Raw genomic sequence first — 18,230 nt, 5'->3', positions numbered from 1 at the left:
TTTTTCCAAAGTAATTTTTTTAATAAAAATATTTAAGCGTCATTTATTATAAATTTAAATGTAAATTACATTGTTAACGAGTTATTGGTGTTATTATTGAAGAGCGTAAGTATCGTGATCATAGGACCTGTAAAATGTCCGAAACTTTAGATTATTTGAAAAAAATAATAAGCTATTATAACCGAAAATAACTTCACTTCTAATAAAACAATATATTATGTTCCGTTCTTTTGGTACACGTATTCTATTTCACCGTTCTTCTTTGCTCTTTGCTCCATTCCACCAAAGAGTTTGGTGGTATTTCCGTTAATAGAACCATACAGTCTTCTGAGGTTTATATAAAAAAATCTTATTTCATAGAAATGTCAATATAGTAAATCCTATTCAAATGTTATGTAGTACATAAATCCTATTACACCTGGAGAATTGCAAGTACCATGTCTGTCGAAGTAGAACCTCGTTTTGAACATTTTAAATTTTTAATAAAAATTTTATTCCGCCGCGAAAACTGCAGGTCTTTGTTCCATGTACTACTATGACCCCACTGTTCTGACGTCGACGTTAAAGGCAACATTTGTAAGGTATGTCGCATTACAACTTCACTGCTGGTGAAAGTACAAGCACATGGGATTACTTAACTTGCCTCCGGATGACAGGCGCATGGGCAGTGTCCCTCAGATCTTTGCGATTTAAAGGTCTGAGTGGCAGTGTAACTGCTAAGGGTGTCGCTTACCACCAGGCGCGCGACTTGTTCGTTCCGTCACTCGGTATCATTAAAGAAACCTTATTATATTCAAAATTGAACATCAAAATGGCTGCGCATTAGATCTCTTTGCAAAGGTATTGTAATGAAATGATGGAGTTAAAACGTGATGGTTTCGTTTTTCATATTTGTTATCATAACTGCTGACGCGAACGATGCCATTGTCTAGGAGTAAAGCGGTGTGATATAGCTCTATTGTTTGTACATTTTTTATATAGACCAAAGGAAGAAGACCCTACAGCTCTTATAACGTTCATGAATTATAAAATAAATCCATATACTACGCTGCTAAAGAAGATGCGGGATAACCAGCTCAACCGGATGAAAGATCCGTCGGTGGCGACGTCACTGGAAACCCGCTTGAGTTCTTTAACGTTGCCGAGTAGCACCAAAAACAGCGAGTACGTATATTCCAGCGATATTCGTTAAAACGCGAGTTCAGGATCGGGGTCTTGCATTAACTATATAACGTACACACTCAACATAGCCCCGCACTGGGGAAACCCTGTGTCGCGGGTGCCATGGACACACACGTAGATAACCACAAATTACACCCAAACTCACGAGAGAAATAAATGCAGGCCATACAAATATTTCTCCCGACCCGGGAATCGAACCTGGGACCTCTGCATGGCAGTCCGGCATGGTAACCGTTCGGCCACGGAGGCAGTTAAGAAAGACAACTTTCTAAGTTAGTGCAAGACCCCTGGTTACAATTTTTAACAAATTGGTTAGATAATTTATTGTAGTTGAATATAATTTTAATATGGTTACAGTCGCACCTTACTAGGTGTAATAAAGCCACAGCTGCAAAATGACAACTTTACAGGAAAGAGATTTAAAAGTATAGGTTTACTCTTAGATGATGGAAAAAAGGTTTACCAGAATGTCATGGCATTGAATATTTGAAAATTCGAACGACTTTCATCTGTCAATGTTAACATGTCAAATGTCTTTTTTTTTCAATTGATAATAACGATTTTGTAGCAATAATTACTGAGAATCCACTTCAATCTCAACCAAAAAACATTGTAATAATGTTTATCGCAAAATCAATGTTGAATTGGGTGCATCTAAGTCACAATTCACGATTTAGAGCGGAGTCTCAAATCTTGCCGATTAGTAAGAGTAAATAAACTTGATCTTTGAAATTTTAACGAAGCCAAACCAATGTAAATGTGGTATGTAATTTTTATTAGTACTGGTTTGCCGACCAGTGTCTAGACAATGATCGATAAAAAAAAAGATAAATGGCGTAAATGCTGTTTGCGTTAAAGTGCTGTAAACCTTCAAACCGCAAACGAAAAATAAATCTGGCACCCATATTGCATGCAACTGATATATTTTTGTTAAATTTTAAAATGTGTCAGAAATTACTTACCTTCTTTGAGCAGAAATTCAAACCGATATTAAAACGTGTACGAGGATAGATCAGTTATGGTCAATAAATATATATACGTATCTAGTACAGTTTTTCCTACTGTAATGGATGTTGCCCACTATACGTTTAAATTTGTCTTATTGCCATCAGATTCTGGTACACCATACCTACTGCAATCTAATAAAAAAAAGGATGGAAAAGGGTGCACGAAAGGCGCCAATTGGCAAATCCTTTGCCACCCAAATCCAAATGCCACCACGATGGCAAGCATTATATATAGTATTTTGCCTTCGATACGATAGAACTGCGGTCGGAATGACTCGATAACTTTTTTATGCCTAAATTAGTAGCAGTAGAGCTCCATGTAAAAGAGTTCATCAAGGGAAGTACTGCCACCTTACCTATTTCTGTGAGCATTACTGGGTGCTGGTGAAATTACAGGCATATGGGACTTTCCAACTTATGTCTCCGGATGATGGGCGCAGAGGCAGTGCACCCCAGATCTTTGCTATTTAAAGCTCTGAGTGGCACTGCAACTGTTATGGACAGGCGTGACGTTTACCGTCAGGCGCACGACTTGTTCGTTCCATCACTTAGTATCATAAAAAAAATAGAAAAGTTATAAAGTTTCACACAATTTATTTCATAAATACTTTTTGTGTAATGGCTATTTTATACCAAGAGTACGAAATATGTACATGCTTAACAGCAGAAATACGTAGGTTGCAATACTTCACTGGACGAACTTCGCCCACAAGGAGCTCTCCCCCTTTTTTTAAAAGGGACGAAGATTGCTTCACCACCGATTTTGACCATTAATATTTCTGATGTTAGTTAAAACGTCGAAAAATGTATTTCAGAAGCGATAAATATTAATGCTGAGAGCATACATAAAAGAAAATATAAACATTAAAGTCTAGGTTGAAAAGTAAAATAAGAGACAAAGCTATAACTTGAGATATCGACTTACCTGTCTCGGTTTTCCTTAATTCCTTAATATATTACTTCCACTTGTCCAATCGACTTGACATTCGTTAAGTAACCATGATCTAATGCTGTAACCAGGACAGTCTACTGACTACCCAACCCTCAATTACTTGCAATAGATCTATAGTGTTTGGGGCCATTAAATTGGTGTCTATGACTTGTTTACTTACAGATTATATATATAGAGAAAGACAGAGACTTTAGAGTACAATGCTTTTTATCTGGGGTTATTTAAACGTAAATTTAAATGTTACCTCATAATCGTATTTCATTTATTAACTGACTTCAAAAAAAGGAGTAGGTTCTCAATTCGACTGTTTTTTTTTGTATATATGTTACACAATAACGCATTTGTGAACTGATTTAGATGCTTCTTTTTTTGTTGGAAAGAGGGTACCTCAGTAGTGGTTTCATTTAAATTTGAAGAAAACATTCCACTTTTAAGGGCGGCAACTAGGGGATGAATTCGGTTTCGCGCACTTTCCGGTAACCAATTTCAATAAAACTTGGCAAATAGATGTAACTCCACGAACTTTTGATGTCGGTTTTCTTTTATAAAATAAGTTATAATTAACGCTGTATGGGAGTTGATATGTAGTAAGGTGTAAAGCGTTTTTTTTCTTTAAATATGTATTTGCATGAATTGGATTTAATAAATCAGTCAGTATTTGAAATGCAATGAGAGTTGTATGGATACATTTTAATGATAATAATTGTAAAATGTATCTAAAAATATGAACTTCTACATAAATATACAAACAATGTCAAAAATTAGACAATGAATTTAGGTATTTGAAGGCGAACCTAAATTTTAAGCGATGAGTTTTGGTGGGGCCGTCTCTGTCTCTCGTCATTTCGGGTGCCATAATCTGTGCACTTAAAATTAATATGAATATAATAAGGACAGACGGAGAATATTTGACGCTGATCCGACATTGACAAGCGCCCGATGGCGACCGACAGGGTAGCGAGCAGCGAGGCGTGTCTTTAAACCCCTGAGTAAATTTTCAAGTTTTGGGATAATTGATATAATAACTATAGGGCTTCAATTCAAAACCAAAATTTAGTAGCTTCTTTGTAGTATTTAAATAGAAATATCCTCATATAAAAATTTTGTTAAAAAATTATGTGCAGTTGGATATTTTATTCTTAAATAATTTGTTTTAGACTGCATTTTATCCCGTTTTCGGAATTTTATATGATCGAGTAAAGTACATCATCCTATCGCGTAATGTGTATTCTTTAGACAATATCCTTAGGTGTATGGTGTATATTTTATAAAACCATTATTCAATAGTAAATACCTACACCATTTGATCTAGCAAAACAGTTTTTCCCGCTTCTCCTCCAGTGACTCGCCTTAAGAATGTTTCGTTCTTTGAGCGTATCAAAAGCTAGTGATATAGATTTATGCTGCCTTTCCACCAAAGATGTGCGAGGTAGCGAGGCGGTGAGAGGATGTGCAGCGGCGCGGTACGAGGATGCGTTATGGACTCTTTTCAGCTATGCTCGGACGGGGTACGATGTCGTGGGGTGAGCTGTGATGATATGTCAGTGTCAGTTAGTGTCATACTTTCAGTAGCTCTAGTTTCATACACTATTTTGCATGCATTCCTCGCCCCCATCCCTCGCACACACTCCTCGTACACTTCTCTCGCACACATCTCTCGCTATTTTGTATTTACAAATATTTAGCTCCGCTAACCCTTTTCCACCGGAGCGAGGCTAGAGAAATGAAGTAATCCTATTGGTGGATTTTTTTCTCGCACACTGCCTCGTTACGTCGCACATCTCTGGTGAAAAGGCAGTCTTAAAGCTTAAAAGCAAGCAGGTATCAACTAGTTGCAATGAAAGACGGAAGTTCTAACATAGTGTACTAGTAAGTGTTTAATTTCGCCATTTTACTGCCATAACGTATAACTATAGCTTGCAGCTGTAGCGTATGATCCCTTTTACTTTTCAAAATCAGGATCAAATAGATTCCGTACCTTTAGTAGAGTAAAGCGACATGTAGTCATACGTCAAAAGTCTTTTGGTCACATGAAATTTGACGAAACAAATTACGTACATGAGTAAATATATTAAACAACATTACATGCGTTGCTCTGATCTGCCAAAGTAAGTAGCTCAAGTATTTGTGTTATGGAAATCGGAAACAACGACGGTACCACAAATAACCAGGCCCGAAACAATATAGAAAAGTAAGTTTCTACACTGCCTCGGCCGGGTATCGAACCCGGGACCTCAGAGATGGCGTACACGTACACCATAAAAACCCGTGTGCAAACCACTCGACCACGGAGGCCGTCAGAAATATGTAATTTTATAACATTCCTATTTAAGCATAAAAAACTTATTTCATTCAAAAAAGTTGTCATTTTACATATATGTGACCTTATTACAACAAGGGTGCCACTTGACTGTTTACTTTATAGGTACTGTGTATCGTACCAAAGAAAACTACCAAAATGAACCCTATGAGTATGTTTGTTACATAATGGTCATTAGACGCAAAAAATAAAATTGCTATGATTTATTAAAGTATGTACTGTGTAGAGTAAGACTCATTTACATCAAAAAGTAGCAGTGAAGATCCATGTTTCAGAATCAATGGCAACAATAAAGAGACGTCTAGATAATTAAATATTAACCGATAAAACACAGCTCTTTTCCAAATGATATTAGCCTTGCTTGGTACTTAGTATGGTATGGTAGAGTGGGTTGGTTTCCGTGACACGTCACAGCGCCAATTTTAAATGATTAGAATAGGTTCGCTCAATCAATAAAAGTATAAGGTTAGTTGTTTATCTGCGTTAGCCAGTATCAATTTCCTCAAATCCTATTTTCCAAAGAATATACTGACTGATGAACGACAAATAAATAAATCTCAATAATGTATTGTTCTATTGTTTCACTTTTATTCGCGGTGCCTGTCAATTGTTTACATATACATAACTGTCTCCGTGGCCGAACGGTTACCATGCTGGTCTGTCACGCAAAATCCCCGGGACGGGAGAAATTTTAAAACATTTATTTCTCTCGTGGGTTTGAGTGTAATTTGTGGCTGTCTATGTGTGTGTCGTTGGCACCCGCGATACACGCTTTCCCTAAAGCGAGCGCTATGAGTGTGTGCGTTAATATTAAATTTTTTAACCTTCCTTTATGTTTCAATTTGTTGGGCAGGTAATGAAAAAGACCCAGTATATGTAACTTCAAATCATCTTCAAATACTATGTTTATAGCTTATGTAATGTTACTATATTTAAGTTTCTCATTTAAGTGAATATATAATTTTTTTTTGAGAACTTAAATTCTTAAACCATAAATATTAATAATTTGATTTCGACCTTCATGCAGAAGTTGATTTAAAATACCAATTTTCTTCTACAGATTAGGTACAGACAAGAGCACAACAATCTAGACACTTTAGACCGTTCTTATCGCAAACGGCGTAGAGTTGAATTCAAATCTTAAAGTCGTTACACAGGGCGACTTTTAATAGCGATGGAAACTCGCGTTCGTGTCACGTGATTACATCGCTACACTTGCGATCTAAAGGCGATTGCATCGATGCAAACGCGCGACAGGATCGATACAAATGCGCGATTGCATCGATGCAATCGTCTTTAAATCCTAAGTGTAGCGATGCAGTCGCGCATTTGTATCGATGCAGTCGCGCGCTTGCATCGCGTTTGCATCGATGCTTAAAATCGCGCGCGTGTGTAAAGGTAGACGATTAGTAACTGCATCGCTGCAAAAAGTAGCTGTGTGTGACATGCTCTTTATTCTATACATTAACCACACATTTCCAGGTATCCATAAGCAACTTGTTATCTGTTCTTACTTTTCAGTAATGTACCTACCTTTGTTTTTATATTATTATGATTTTTTTTGAGATTAACTCAAATAAAGTACTAATTTATAAACGATTAATAATCATATACTTTATCATTGCAGATAATTTTCACATTTATCCTTTTTTATAGCGTCGATGACTTAGGTGGTCACGCCACGCTTCTGCTTACCATGGTACGCAGGCGCAGCAAAGAAGAACAAGAAAAGATTACGGAAAAAACACTGAATCTGCCCAAAGACGAAGATGTGGAGACCGACGAGTAAGATATCTTGTAAATATCACAGGATCAAGAGAACGTCAAGCTTAACAATTAAGATTAAATTCGACTCTATGCCGCTCTTAATAAGAAGGCAAAACTCGCGTTTGATGTGCTCTTGGACGGACCTATTTAAATTGTACAAAGCTTTTATTCTGCTTGCATAATAATTAAGGTTACCTTAATTGTCATATCGTGCTAGCAAGCTCTATAAATTGCTCATCTTTATTGTTTTTCTATGAAACAACATGAATGTACATATATCATTTTATTTATTATTATAATATATATAAGTAAGTTTATTACAAATTATCGATTAGTTTTCTAGTATATTGTTCTTCTTGTTTAAGTGTTGTACCAACCTATTGTTTTTTTTCTGTTTGACTCAATGGGTGACTGGTAGAGGATGCCTTATGGCATCAAGTCGGCCATCTGTACTTCGGTGTATTCTACAATAAAGTTTAAATAAATAAATAAATAAGGTCGGAGGGATATCACTTTACTAATTCAATGTAGACCAAAAATACTAATAAATAATTCTATACCTCACTGAAACCTAAAGTCATATTATGCACTTTCTACGTAACCCTGTAACTTCATGGTAGTTTTTTTTAATTTAAAGTAGGCCTTCCTTAGACCACAATATTACCAAATCGTTGCTTAAAATATGGTGTAATGAAATATTTTCCTTGTCATACTCCGTACTAGCGTTTTTAACGATATTTCGAATACTGTCAAATCGAAGGATTTTTTTTGTATTAATAATTAGTCTCAATAATTTTTTTAGCATTTTTGACGCTTGAACCTGGTTCTTTCAGTATCGGGAACATCAAAAATTTTCGGTAACAAAAAAAAACTTTGATAATATATGTTTTTGTAATAATTTGAGTTGATAAAGAACTTGATTAAAATATCATATGTAGACTGCCTAAATGCTTCGTCTCTAAATATGAAACCTACGTTTGAAATAGCCTCCAAAGTGTCGTTTTTCCCGGGAAAATCGAGTCTCGGTGGGTCTTGAAAATCGAGTCTCGGATTTTTTCCTGGGGCCCGGAAGCTTTAGTGTTTTTGACATGTGTACATTGCTTAGTAACGACTTGTTTAGTCATTCTATTGTTTTACTGAGTAATACAAAATGTTCACAAGAATTGATATTTGTAATAAGTGTTTATAAAAAGAAACAAATATGGTTTACTGTACTGTGTGTAAATTCAATAACATAACAAAAAAAAACCATATCATTTTATAGGTATCCCATGGACTTAACGAGGTAAACAGGAACTTGATTACATATTTTTAATTTTTATGTGGTTAATAGATACCTATTACAGTATAGTATTATACTATCTGTGCTAATACATGTACCTTAACATCGAAAGAAAAATTAAACCGGTTACGTAAGCACTGTCAACAAATCAAGCCATAAACTTTGTTCAAATATCGCCTCCAGAGCAATGGAACAAATTTCGTCAATGTGTTACTTGATTTGCTACCATCTGTATGAAATGAAAGACCTGAACCTTCACATTTTTATCAATAAACATAATTATTCAATCACTAATAGTATGTTATGTATATAATTGAATGTTTATTAATTAAAATTCAAAATTGTAAATTTGATATGCCACGTTAGTGCTTTCCATTAGATTATTTAAAAATTTCATGGTAGATTTAGTATATACTATTCAATTAAAAAAAATATTGAAAAACAAAAAATATGCTGTCATGTCATAAAGTTTTGTTGGGCTGAACCCTGAAGGGGAGCAACCCGACCGCACAAAAGCAGGTAGAGGCACGGGTACGCTATCGCTCGTCCGCGCCTCCACCAGTGGCTGGCCGCGTCCAGCGCAGCCCCTCCCCGAGAAGGGAGCCACAACGGTCCCCCGACTCCAAATGTAAGGCTCGTCGAACACCATACGAGCCTTCCATCTCGAGCCCCTCCATCCTGGGCAGCGAACTCCCCTAAGCCCGCTACCCAGGGGCCATGGGGCCAGGACAACATCCCCTCAACTATGTGAAGTTTAGAGGATGCTCCCCCAGCCCCCGCGGCGGATCTGTTCATAGGTTCCGCCGCAACACTCTCTGTAGTGTTCCGAGGACTTTTAATTCGTGCTGGCCAATTGCAGCGCAGTTGTCACCGTAACGATATGGCGGAATATAGTTTTCAAACAAATTAAATGACATTTCGTCTCTATTTCTGGTTATATACTCGATGATATCGCAAATGTCCAACCATGAGTTATAAATTCTTACATCTCTAGATAACACAGTAGATTTGTGTGTAAAATATAAAACAATTCAATTCAACACCATGTATAAAACAAAAGGTCACTGTTACGTGTAATATCAACGACAAAGAAATTTTTCCTTCTTAAATATACTTACTTTCACTCCCAATTCAATTATTACGTCTTAAGCATAACTTTCTCACAATTTTGCTCTGAATCAAGCCTATACAGTCATTGTACTCATTATATTACACTTAATCTCGTTGAGAGACAATTACGAGTTTAAGTCAACCGGAGCAAAAGTGCGAACCGTAATATTTTAGCAACTATGTATTGTCCTTTGACTAGCGCTTACTGCCCACACAGGAAACCCTGTGTTTCTCACCTAAAAGGGGTGTAATGTAATGATCGAGGGGTATAAAGTGATGTTCGTCCATGGGTAATTTGGAATTAATTATAATAAGCAGTAGAGCTCATTGTGAAGTGGTTCATCCAGGGAAGTACTGCTGGTGCTGGTGAAATTACAGGTACATGGGACTTGTCAACTATGTCTCAGGGTGAAGGGCGCAGTGACAGTGTCCCTTAAATCTTTGCTATCTAAAGCTCTTAATGGCACTGCAACAGTTATGGACAGGGGTGTCGCTTACCACCAGGCGCACGACTTGTTCGTCCCGTCACTTAGTATCATTAATACCTCATTACTGCGGAAGGGAAATATCGCAATAAAGCCTTCACTTTGAAGGGTTCATCTTTACAAAACGTGTGAAGTCCACAACTCGCATCGGGCTGCGTAGCAGGCCAGGAGACCCAAGCTCAACAGTCGGATGTGTAAAGGATTGACAATGGTGATGACGACATCACTATAAAGAGCATAAGTTCACGTCGTCCATTCATACCATAATTAAACTTTTATAAAAAAAACCGACCTCAAAAGTCTGCTTGTCCGCTTTCGCTGTGTTTGTTACTTAAATTGGCCAAGTTTTATTGAAGTGAAATTCAATAAACTGGATTCATCCCCTAATTTGATACCCTTACAGGTATCAAATTAGGGAATATTTTCTTCAACTTTGAACGGGACCACTACTGAGGTACCTTCTTTCCACAAAAAAAGAATCATCGAAATTCATTCACAAATGCTAGAATAATCGCGTAGCGGAGGAGTACGGGGTGCCCCTCAGATCTTTATTGTTTAAAGCTGTGAGTGGCACTGTAACTGTTATGGACAGGCGTGTCGCTTTCCACGAGGCACACGACTTGTTCGTCCAGTCACTTGGTATCATAAAAAAATAATTTAAAATGTAAAAAAAAACCTTTTTTGAACTCGATCAAAAAGAACAAATAAATGAACGTTCCTCATCGCGCATTCCTATTCACACAAGTAATTTATTTGAGTAGTCCACTAGCTAATTGGGTTATGTTGCGTTGCGTATGTTGGTGCGTTGATAAAAAAGCTATAAATTAAAAAAATAACTATTGTTCCGAAAACGGATTTTTGAATGGTACTTTTTGATTATCTGAAAATTGTGATAAAAAAAGAGATAAACAATATGAACAAACAAAATCACAGAATAAAATTATTTACTTTATTTCCATTTAAAAATTGAACTTAGAGAGTTTTGCAGCAGTAATCTTAAAATAACTAGTTTTGTAATTGTTCTGAATTAACATAGCTAGTTTTGCAACAACACTATGATAACTTGGCTAGTTTTCTTATAATAATAGTAAAAAATACAACTTGAATCTATTTTTAATTTTTCTTTAGTCTCCTATATCCATGTCGTCAACCATCAATGTGTCTTCATTTTCTGTCGTTTGTTCTTCTTTGGTCACATTTGATTGTACATGCCCTATAATATGAGTACACAATTCAAGAATTTCGTATGTAAACCAATCTTCTCCGAAATGTTTGACGTTCAAGTTTTCAATAAATGAACACGAGAGACCTCTCGGATTTTGCACGAGTTTATACTAAATAGGTATATACGTTTGCAGGTTGACGACAAAATGGCAACTTTTGAAAGTGTAAAACTAAGAAAGATAGCGACTTTTGCAAAAGTTGTCAACATTTGACACTGATTTGTTCAGAATATACCAAATTTTGGCACTGTATTGTTGAAGTATTTTAAAATAAAATACTGATCTATTTCACTCCATTAACTAAAAATCATTAAAAATGTCACCTAGCGCTGTTTGCAAGTGGACTACTCATTTATCTTTGAAGAACTTGGATCTAACCCTAATTAATAGATACATAAAACGCTGACGGTAGGAACTTTGCAAACTTGTTGCGCAGAAACATAACACAGATTTGAACTGTAAACAACAATTATTGATCGTTAAACTTGAATATGGTGAATGCTCTACTTCTAACTTGAGTAATTGTACCGTTAATTGACCAGTGCGTCTCTCATTACCCCTCCGTATTTATCAGTCCTTATAAGCAATTAGTACTTCCAATCTTGGCGGTGCCTACTTGGCTTGTTTTTTTACTGTATCATTCATAAAAGCCACCTTACTCAATGGATATAACGCTTTGAAAAGCGTCTTTGGAAATTTTTTAAGGCCCGTCTCCACAGTCAAGTTTTACTCCAAAGTGTGCAAGGAAAAACTATGCCTCGCGAAACGATGCAAAGCTTTACTTGCGAGAATTTAGTGTGTGAAGTTTTACTTGAGCATAGAAAGTGCTAGAAACCACAAGTCACTTCGGGACATGTCCACTTCATTATTCTGATAAAAAAATAAACTATTATGCCCAAATATTATAATTAATTGATAACTATTGATAGGATTTATCCTATCCTTGGTAAATAATAATATATAATAAAGCAATAAATGGTCAAACGTCAAAAATGCTTGATCACAAGTATTATAAGCTCATTGAGAGTCATAAAAATAATACTAACTCATGAAAGAAATTGTACTATGGTTACAACATAATGGACTTAATTTTTTTTTCATGACACCAAGTGACGGGACGAACAAGGCGTGCCCCTGGTGGTAAGCAACACGTCTGCTCATAGCAATTGCAGTGCCAATCAGAGCTTTTAATCGCAAAAGTCTGAAAGGCAACAACACAGTGCCCGTTAGCCTGAGATATAAGTTGACAAGTCTCATGTGCCTGTCATTTCCCTTACCCTTCAAACCGAAACGTATTAATGCTCGCATTACTTAATGCTTGGCGGCAGAAATAGGTAAGGGGGCAATAATCCCCTGGACGAACTCTTCCACAAGGAGCTCTACTCCTACTTTATGTCAATGGTGTAACGTATATACTAAATAGACACGAGTCAAAAAACAGGTCGCGCGTCTGCCGGAAAATTCTCGCGCTGTCTCGGGAATTCCTTCAGCTACCGTATCGTATCTTGTTTCTAAGTAACACAATCAACTTACTACTATGTTACAATTTTATTACAAAAATTCTGTACCATCCCGTTCAACATCAATGTGTGTTAAGCCTTAGAATTATCGTAAAGAGTATGAAATTACTTCCAAATTGATTTGAATATATTTTTATAATTTCTAGCGTTTCAAGCGAAGCCTGTGTACATGGTCTAAGTGTAAGAATGACAGAGCGCAGCGTGTCTCGATCGCGAGTGTCGAGGATATCGACGAGACGCGATATGGATATACCCTCAATTCTGGCATTCAGTACTAACATATCTGCACCGGTAAGAGAAAAAACACTATCATCCGTCTATGAATTTGCCTATCTTTAATTTTCCATATTGACATGTAACGACGTTACTTTATATGTGTTCCTCCTATAAAAATGGAAGAAACGTCAAGATTTTGTTACCTGTGTTGTATCTTCTTTCCTTGAATTCTTATACTCGTTTGAAATTAATTTGTAGACAATAAGTCTATGAATTGTACCCTTGATCTAAAGCCGGGTACTCACTAGCGAGCTGTAACCGTAATCGTTGCTTTTTATGTAACCAAAAATCATAGTGTGTACGTAGTTCGTGAGCTTGTATGTCGCGAGCGGAATGCGTGCGATTCGCAGAGAGCCGTCTGATTGAAGCCTGTTTCAAAGCGTACACACTAGGCCCTCGTTAGTGTATCTGTCACGTGACAGTTACAGCTCGCTAATGAGTACTCGACTTTACAAAGTCACATGTGATCACGCGGTAGAAGTACTTTTATCACATGAAAATGATAAATATATAATACGATATAATACGAACTACATGACCTAGTAACAAACAAACAAAGAAACAAACTTCATATGTGAAATTTTATAAGCATGAAAAAGTACCTATAATTTCGTTTGTAGAATCTTTGCAGATGTGACCTTTTTTTATAATATTAAGTGACGGGACTGACAAGTCGTGCGCCTGATGGTAAGCTACATGCCTGTCCATAACAGTTGCAGTACCACTCAGAGCTTTAAATCGCAAAGATTTGAGGGGCACTGCCACTGCGCCCGTCACCCGGGGGTTGATGTTGCTCGCTTCCGTAGGTTTATCCTTGAGACCCTACAAGTGACCCCTGAGTGGTGCTAAAGACCAACAACTACTGGTGGTAATCTTCGGCCGTGGCTAGTCACAACCCTCCCGACGCAGTCGATTCGCCAAATGGTTTTTACCGTGTTCCGACTCGTGTTCCGACTCGTGTTCGGGAGTTGCCATTATGAAGTCGTGACTGAACAGCTGCATTGCCTGTGACGACGTGTTGTAGCTGCTTGTACTGCCACACTGAGCACTCGGTTCTGTAGGCTAGCGGGATACGAAGCACGGTGCACTGCTGGCCACCCGAGAAAGGCTGCCCCGCCACCCAACGAAAAATCCCGAAATGCTCCACCTTGTCGTTGGCGACTGGAAAGGAGGATCAGGTGGCCATCTCCGGCGTCCGGGCGTCCCCGCGGTCGCCAAGCGGATTGTACCCTCGTGTGGCATTCTGAGCTTGTTGCTTTCCTACTGCCTATTCGCTTCTCCTAAAATTATGAAAAGTCACAGAAAAGGAATAAAATTTTCACAGCGGTTGCACGTCCTCCCATTGAAAATGCACCTTGCCAACATTAGAGGGCTTCACTCAAATCTCGATTCGGTCCACGAAACCGACAAACCGCAGCTGCTGTTCCTCACCGCGACGCAGAGCAGTTGTCCGACTGACGCAGCGTACCTCAGCTACCCCGGGTATACTCCGAAGCACAGGTTCGTACCTCGTGCCGGAATCTGTGTGTACGTTCGCGATGACATCTGTGTCAAGCGTCTCAATAACCTAGAAGCTCCGAGTTTTTCTGTTTTGTGGCTTCTGGTTAACACAGGTGTTACACAAAATAGTGTACTGCTGTGTCTACCTCTGGCACAGTGGAAATCAGGAGACAACCAAGTTCCGACATCTGAGTGAGACGTCTGATCAGGCTCAGCTTAGGTACCCAGCGGCGCAACTAGTTATTCTGGGGGACTTTAATACTCACCATCAAGAATGGTTGTTCCCATACCAGATGACCGATCGCGCTGGGAGAGAATGGAATTCCAGCAATAGTCCTACGTAACTGTGCGCCTGAGTTGTCTCCTCCTCTCACATGCCTGTACCGCCTCTCACTTGAGACTGGTGTAGTTCCCAGGTCGTGGAAGCTTGCAAACGTGCAACTTGTGCCATAAAAGGAAGCAGAGCTGACCCTGTCAACTATAGACCTATCTCAGTCAGTTCCATACTCTGCAAGACTATGGAACGTGTACTCAACGACCGTCTCCTGTCGTACCTTGAAGACAACGACCAAAGCATTTTAAGTAAGCTTCCCTTTTATGGGCTTCCCACTGACTCGTCTTAGGAGGCTACTCTTCCGAACATACGGCGCCTCAAATGCGCACTTATATTTCATTAAAAAACCGTGAGATATAAGTTGACAAGAGTCATGTGCCTGTAATTTCACCAGCACCTTAACCCTTAAAAATCGGAACACTGTCATGCTGACACATTAGTGCTTGACGGCAGAACTGTGTAAGGTAGCAGTATTTCCCTGGACGAACTCTTTCACAAGGAGCTCTACTGCTTAATAGCTAAGGGTGCGATCTGTGTGAAATATATTTTGTATCTACCACTCTTAAAGTCGACTGCTTTGATGCACATCTTATACATATCTTTCTAGTAGACATTTGAATGAAGATACGGTAAACCTCATTTTGGAACCATATTTAAATGTTGATAAAATTTAGATCTTTTTTATATCAGTTAAATAATAATTTTGTTTAGGTACACTTGGAGATTCCAGCATTCCAAAAGATCAACATGCCGTCACAGCAGGCGGAAATACCGCGCTGGTCGATCCGTCGCTCTGTCTGCCCGGTTTGCTCACAGAAGTGGAAGGACCGCAGCTCCATTGATAATGTCAAATATTCTGGTATAAACTAATTCATGAGTGAAAACTAATAGAAAAATCTACGTAAATTTAAAAGAATTTGGCAATTGCGAAATATGACTTTCTCTCATTACACCTTGTATTATTGGGGAGAGAGCGGCTGAACGTTCCGATTTTAAAATAAATTGTAGTTTTATACTGAAAATGAAGGGTTTGATATTCAACATTTGTAAATATTGAACAAATGTTTAGCGCTTTTCGTAATATTATAGTCACTTGTACTAATATCTCAATAGTTTTTTTTACAGAAACAAATTTTTGACAAATTTCGGAGCGGAACATTCAGCCCCGCTTTGGGGCGCGTTGTTCCGCCTATGAGGCATATTATTCAGCTTACATTATGACAGGATAACAAATTTTTTTTAAATAAAACAACCTTGTTTATAATTGTATGTATGTAATGTTCATGCTATGTATAAATAAACTTGGAAAAAAGAAGATCTACATTCTTATCAGTAATACTTTCATTGTTTATTTCTTCATCTGCGTAACATTCATAAGTAACTGTATCATCTTTGTCTAAATATTTGACATGAGCCCGTTTGTAGTTTCGCATTCTTAAAAAAAAGAAAAATGGGCATAAGAATTTTAGGTACGATTGCAGGTCAATTTGGGAAGTTGTTCTTAGGAACAACCAGCCCCTCAAGAGAGGAACTTATAGCCCCAAATTACGTTTTTATACGAAGACTGACATACTGGCAAAGTAATAGAATCAATAAAAAAATACTCAAACAATAATATTCCTTTCTAATGTTACCATAATTTAGAAAAGTTACGTATGAATCGGTCTATAATAAGCAACGACAGACGAAAAAGTTACGTGGACAACTCCACGCAAATACCCATATTTCCGTCGTCGCCGGTGTAACTGAAATGGCTGCCGGCAAAACGCATCATTTGACGCTTTAACGACGGTCTTCACATGTATTACTATATCTTTTCCTTGCAAAGTTATTGCTGTGGGACTTACCTCGGGAACGTCCAGCCCCGGTCTCCCTTACTAATTTATTGTAGATATACCTAACTTGGGTAGACTCCAACCCCATTAAGTAATTAAGTAAGGAAATTCCTGCTTATCTTCATTACCATGCAACACACTTATCAACAGACTGTATAATTTACTTTGACAGAATTTGTCTTTATTTTACAAGTGGGTATCTTATAGCATAAATAAATAAATAATTCCGATTTCAGGGTTGAAAAGAAATTCAACGTCCGATTTGCCATCAGTGATTGCACCAGCCCGTTTAAGAACATCTATCACAAGTGGATAGTAAGTACAGAATACTGTAATTACATCCTTGTTTCTAGGAGCTAAATGTCTTAGTAAATTACAGTGTACTAAAGTCTAATATTGTTTATGTTATGGCCCGTGGTTTCGGAACTAAATTTTCCAAACCGTGACTGCACGCTTGTTATTAGAAATAACAGGTATAAATATCGAATGATTCAACGAATTGTTGATAAATAAGTTTGTCTTTTACAGTCAGCCAAGGCCGGCCCTAGCAGCCGTTGACAAAGAGGCTGGAGTAGTGTATGGCGGTCTTAGAAACACTAGTGCTGCATGGCAACTAACTCGCGCTCGCCGATTCCGCATTCCGAAACTACAAAAGCCCCCGCCAGAAGCCATCGCACCACCTAGTGCCACTGCTCCTCTGGCTCGAAAAGACCTGGACCTCCGTGTTTCTCGGTTTTTAACGGCAGACCGGGTTAATCTTGATTTGTAATGAGCGTATAACAGTCGATGTAACCATCAATCAAAACTTTAATAAGTATTTTTATTTTATATAACAATAAATATGTTTATGTAACATCTAATGATTATGTTGATTATCTTTATTCATGGGGATCAACGGTTTCACCAACTTTGTAACCATCTGCCTTCTCCGACATCCAACATAGCTAAAGAAATATCATGATACATTGATCTGCACTGTGATCATGATACATTGGCGCCTATTGCTTCAAAATAAGACTGTCACGTTACAGTTACAGCTCGCTAATGAGTACCCGGCTTTTATAAAGTCACATTAAAATGATAAATATAATACGATATAATACGTACTGCATGTAGTAACAAAGAAACAAGAAACAAAGTATATATGTATATGTGAAATTTAATAAGCATGAAAAGTACTTATAATTTCGTTCGTAGAATCTGCAGATGTGACCTTAACATCATCATCATTCAAGTAATTAAAACCCACATTCATTTGACAACATGCTCGCTATGAACGCCTAGGCCAACCAAGATACGGACATTTGTCGGCTAAGATTACCAATCACGGACCATGCTGGCTAACACGATCGACACGGCCAAAAGTAGCCTTAAAACGATCTCTTTCGGGATTTATTAAAACCTTATTTTCTAACCCGTTGGTAAAAACCTTAGAGG

At 37.7% G+C, this 18,230-nt stretch overlaps 1 protein-coding gene across 1 annotated transcript; it reads left to right on the top strand.

The window, feature by feature from the left end:
• The first annotated feature begins 525 nt into the window (after positions 1-525).
• Positions 526-17,650, top strand: LOC113231514. Its single transcript, XM_026465839.1, has 7 exons — positions 526-581; positions 982-1,164; positions 7,118-7,246; positions 12,995-13,139; positions 15,670-15,817; positions 17,030-17,108; positions 17,322-17,650. The coding sequence occupies exons 1-7, from the start codon at positions 526-528 to the stop codon at positions 17,560-17,562; spliced, it is 981 nt and encodes a 326-aa protein (XP_026321624.1). The 3' UTR covers positions 17,563-17,650.
• Positions 17,651-18,230: the final 580 nt, after the last annotated feature.

The sequence above is a fragment of the Hyposmocoma kahamanoa genome, unplaced genomic scaffold (genome assembly GCF_003589595.1).
Source record: "Hyposmocoma kahamanoa isolate Upper Pololo Valley unplaced genomic scaffold, ASM358959v1 65, whole genome shotgun sequence".
Taxonomy (NCBI): Eukaryota; Metazoa; Arthropoda; class Insecta; order Lepidoptera; family Cosmopterigidae; genus Hyposmocoma; species Hyposmocoma kahamanoa.
The sequence above is the reverse complement of the archived record's forward strand: the minus strand, read 5'-3'. Positions and strand labels throughout refer to the sequence as shown.

What these genes read in the sequence shown, in the direction of transcription:
- LOC113231514 (XM_026465839.1), top strand. Translation starts at nt 526, where the DNA reads ATGTACTACTATGACCCCACTGTTCTGACGTCGACGTTAAAGGCAACA. An exon ending in GTACTAACATATCTGCACCG is followed by an intron (nt 13,140 to 15,669) that starts GTAAGAGAAAAA and finishes AATTTTGTTTAG; the next exon opens with GTACACTTGGAGATTCCAGC. An exon ending in TGATAATGTCAAATATTCTG is followed by an intron (nt 15,818 to 17,029) that starts GTATAAACTAAT and finishes TTCCGATTTCAG; the next exon opens with GGTTGAAAAGAAATTCAACG.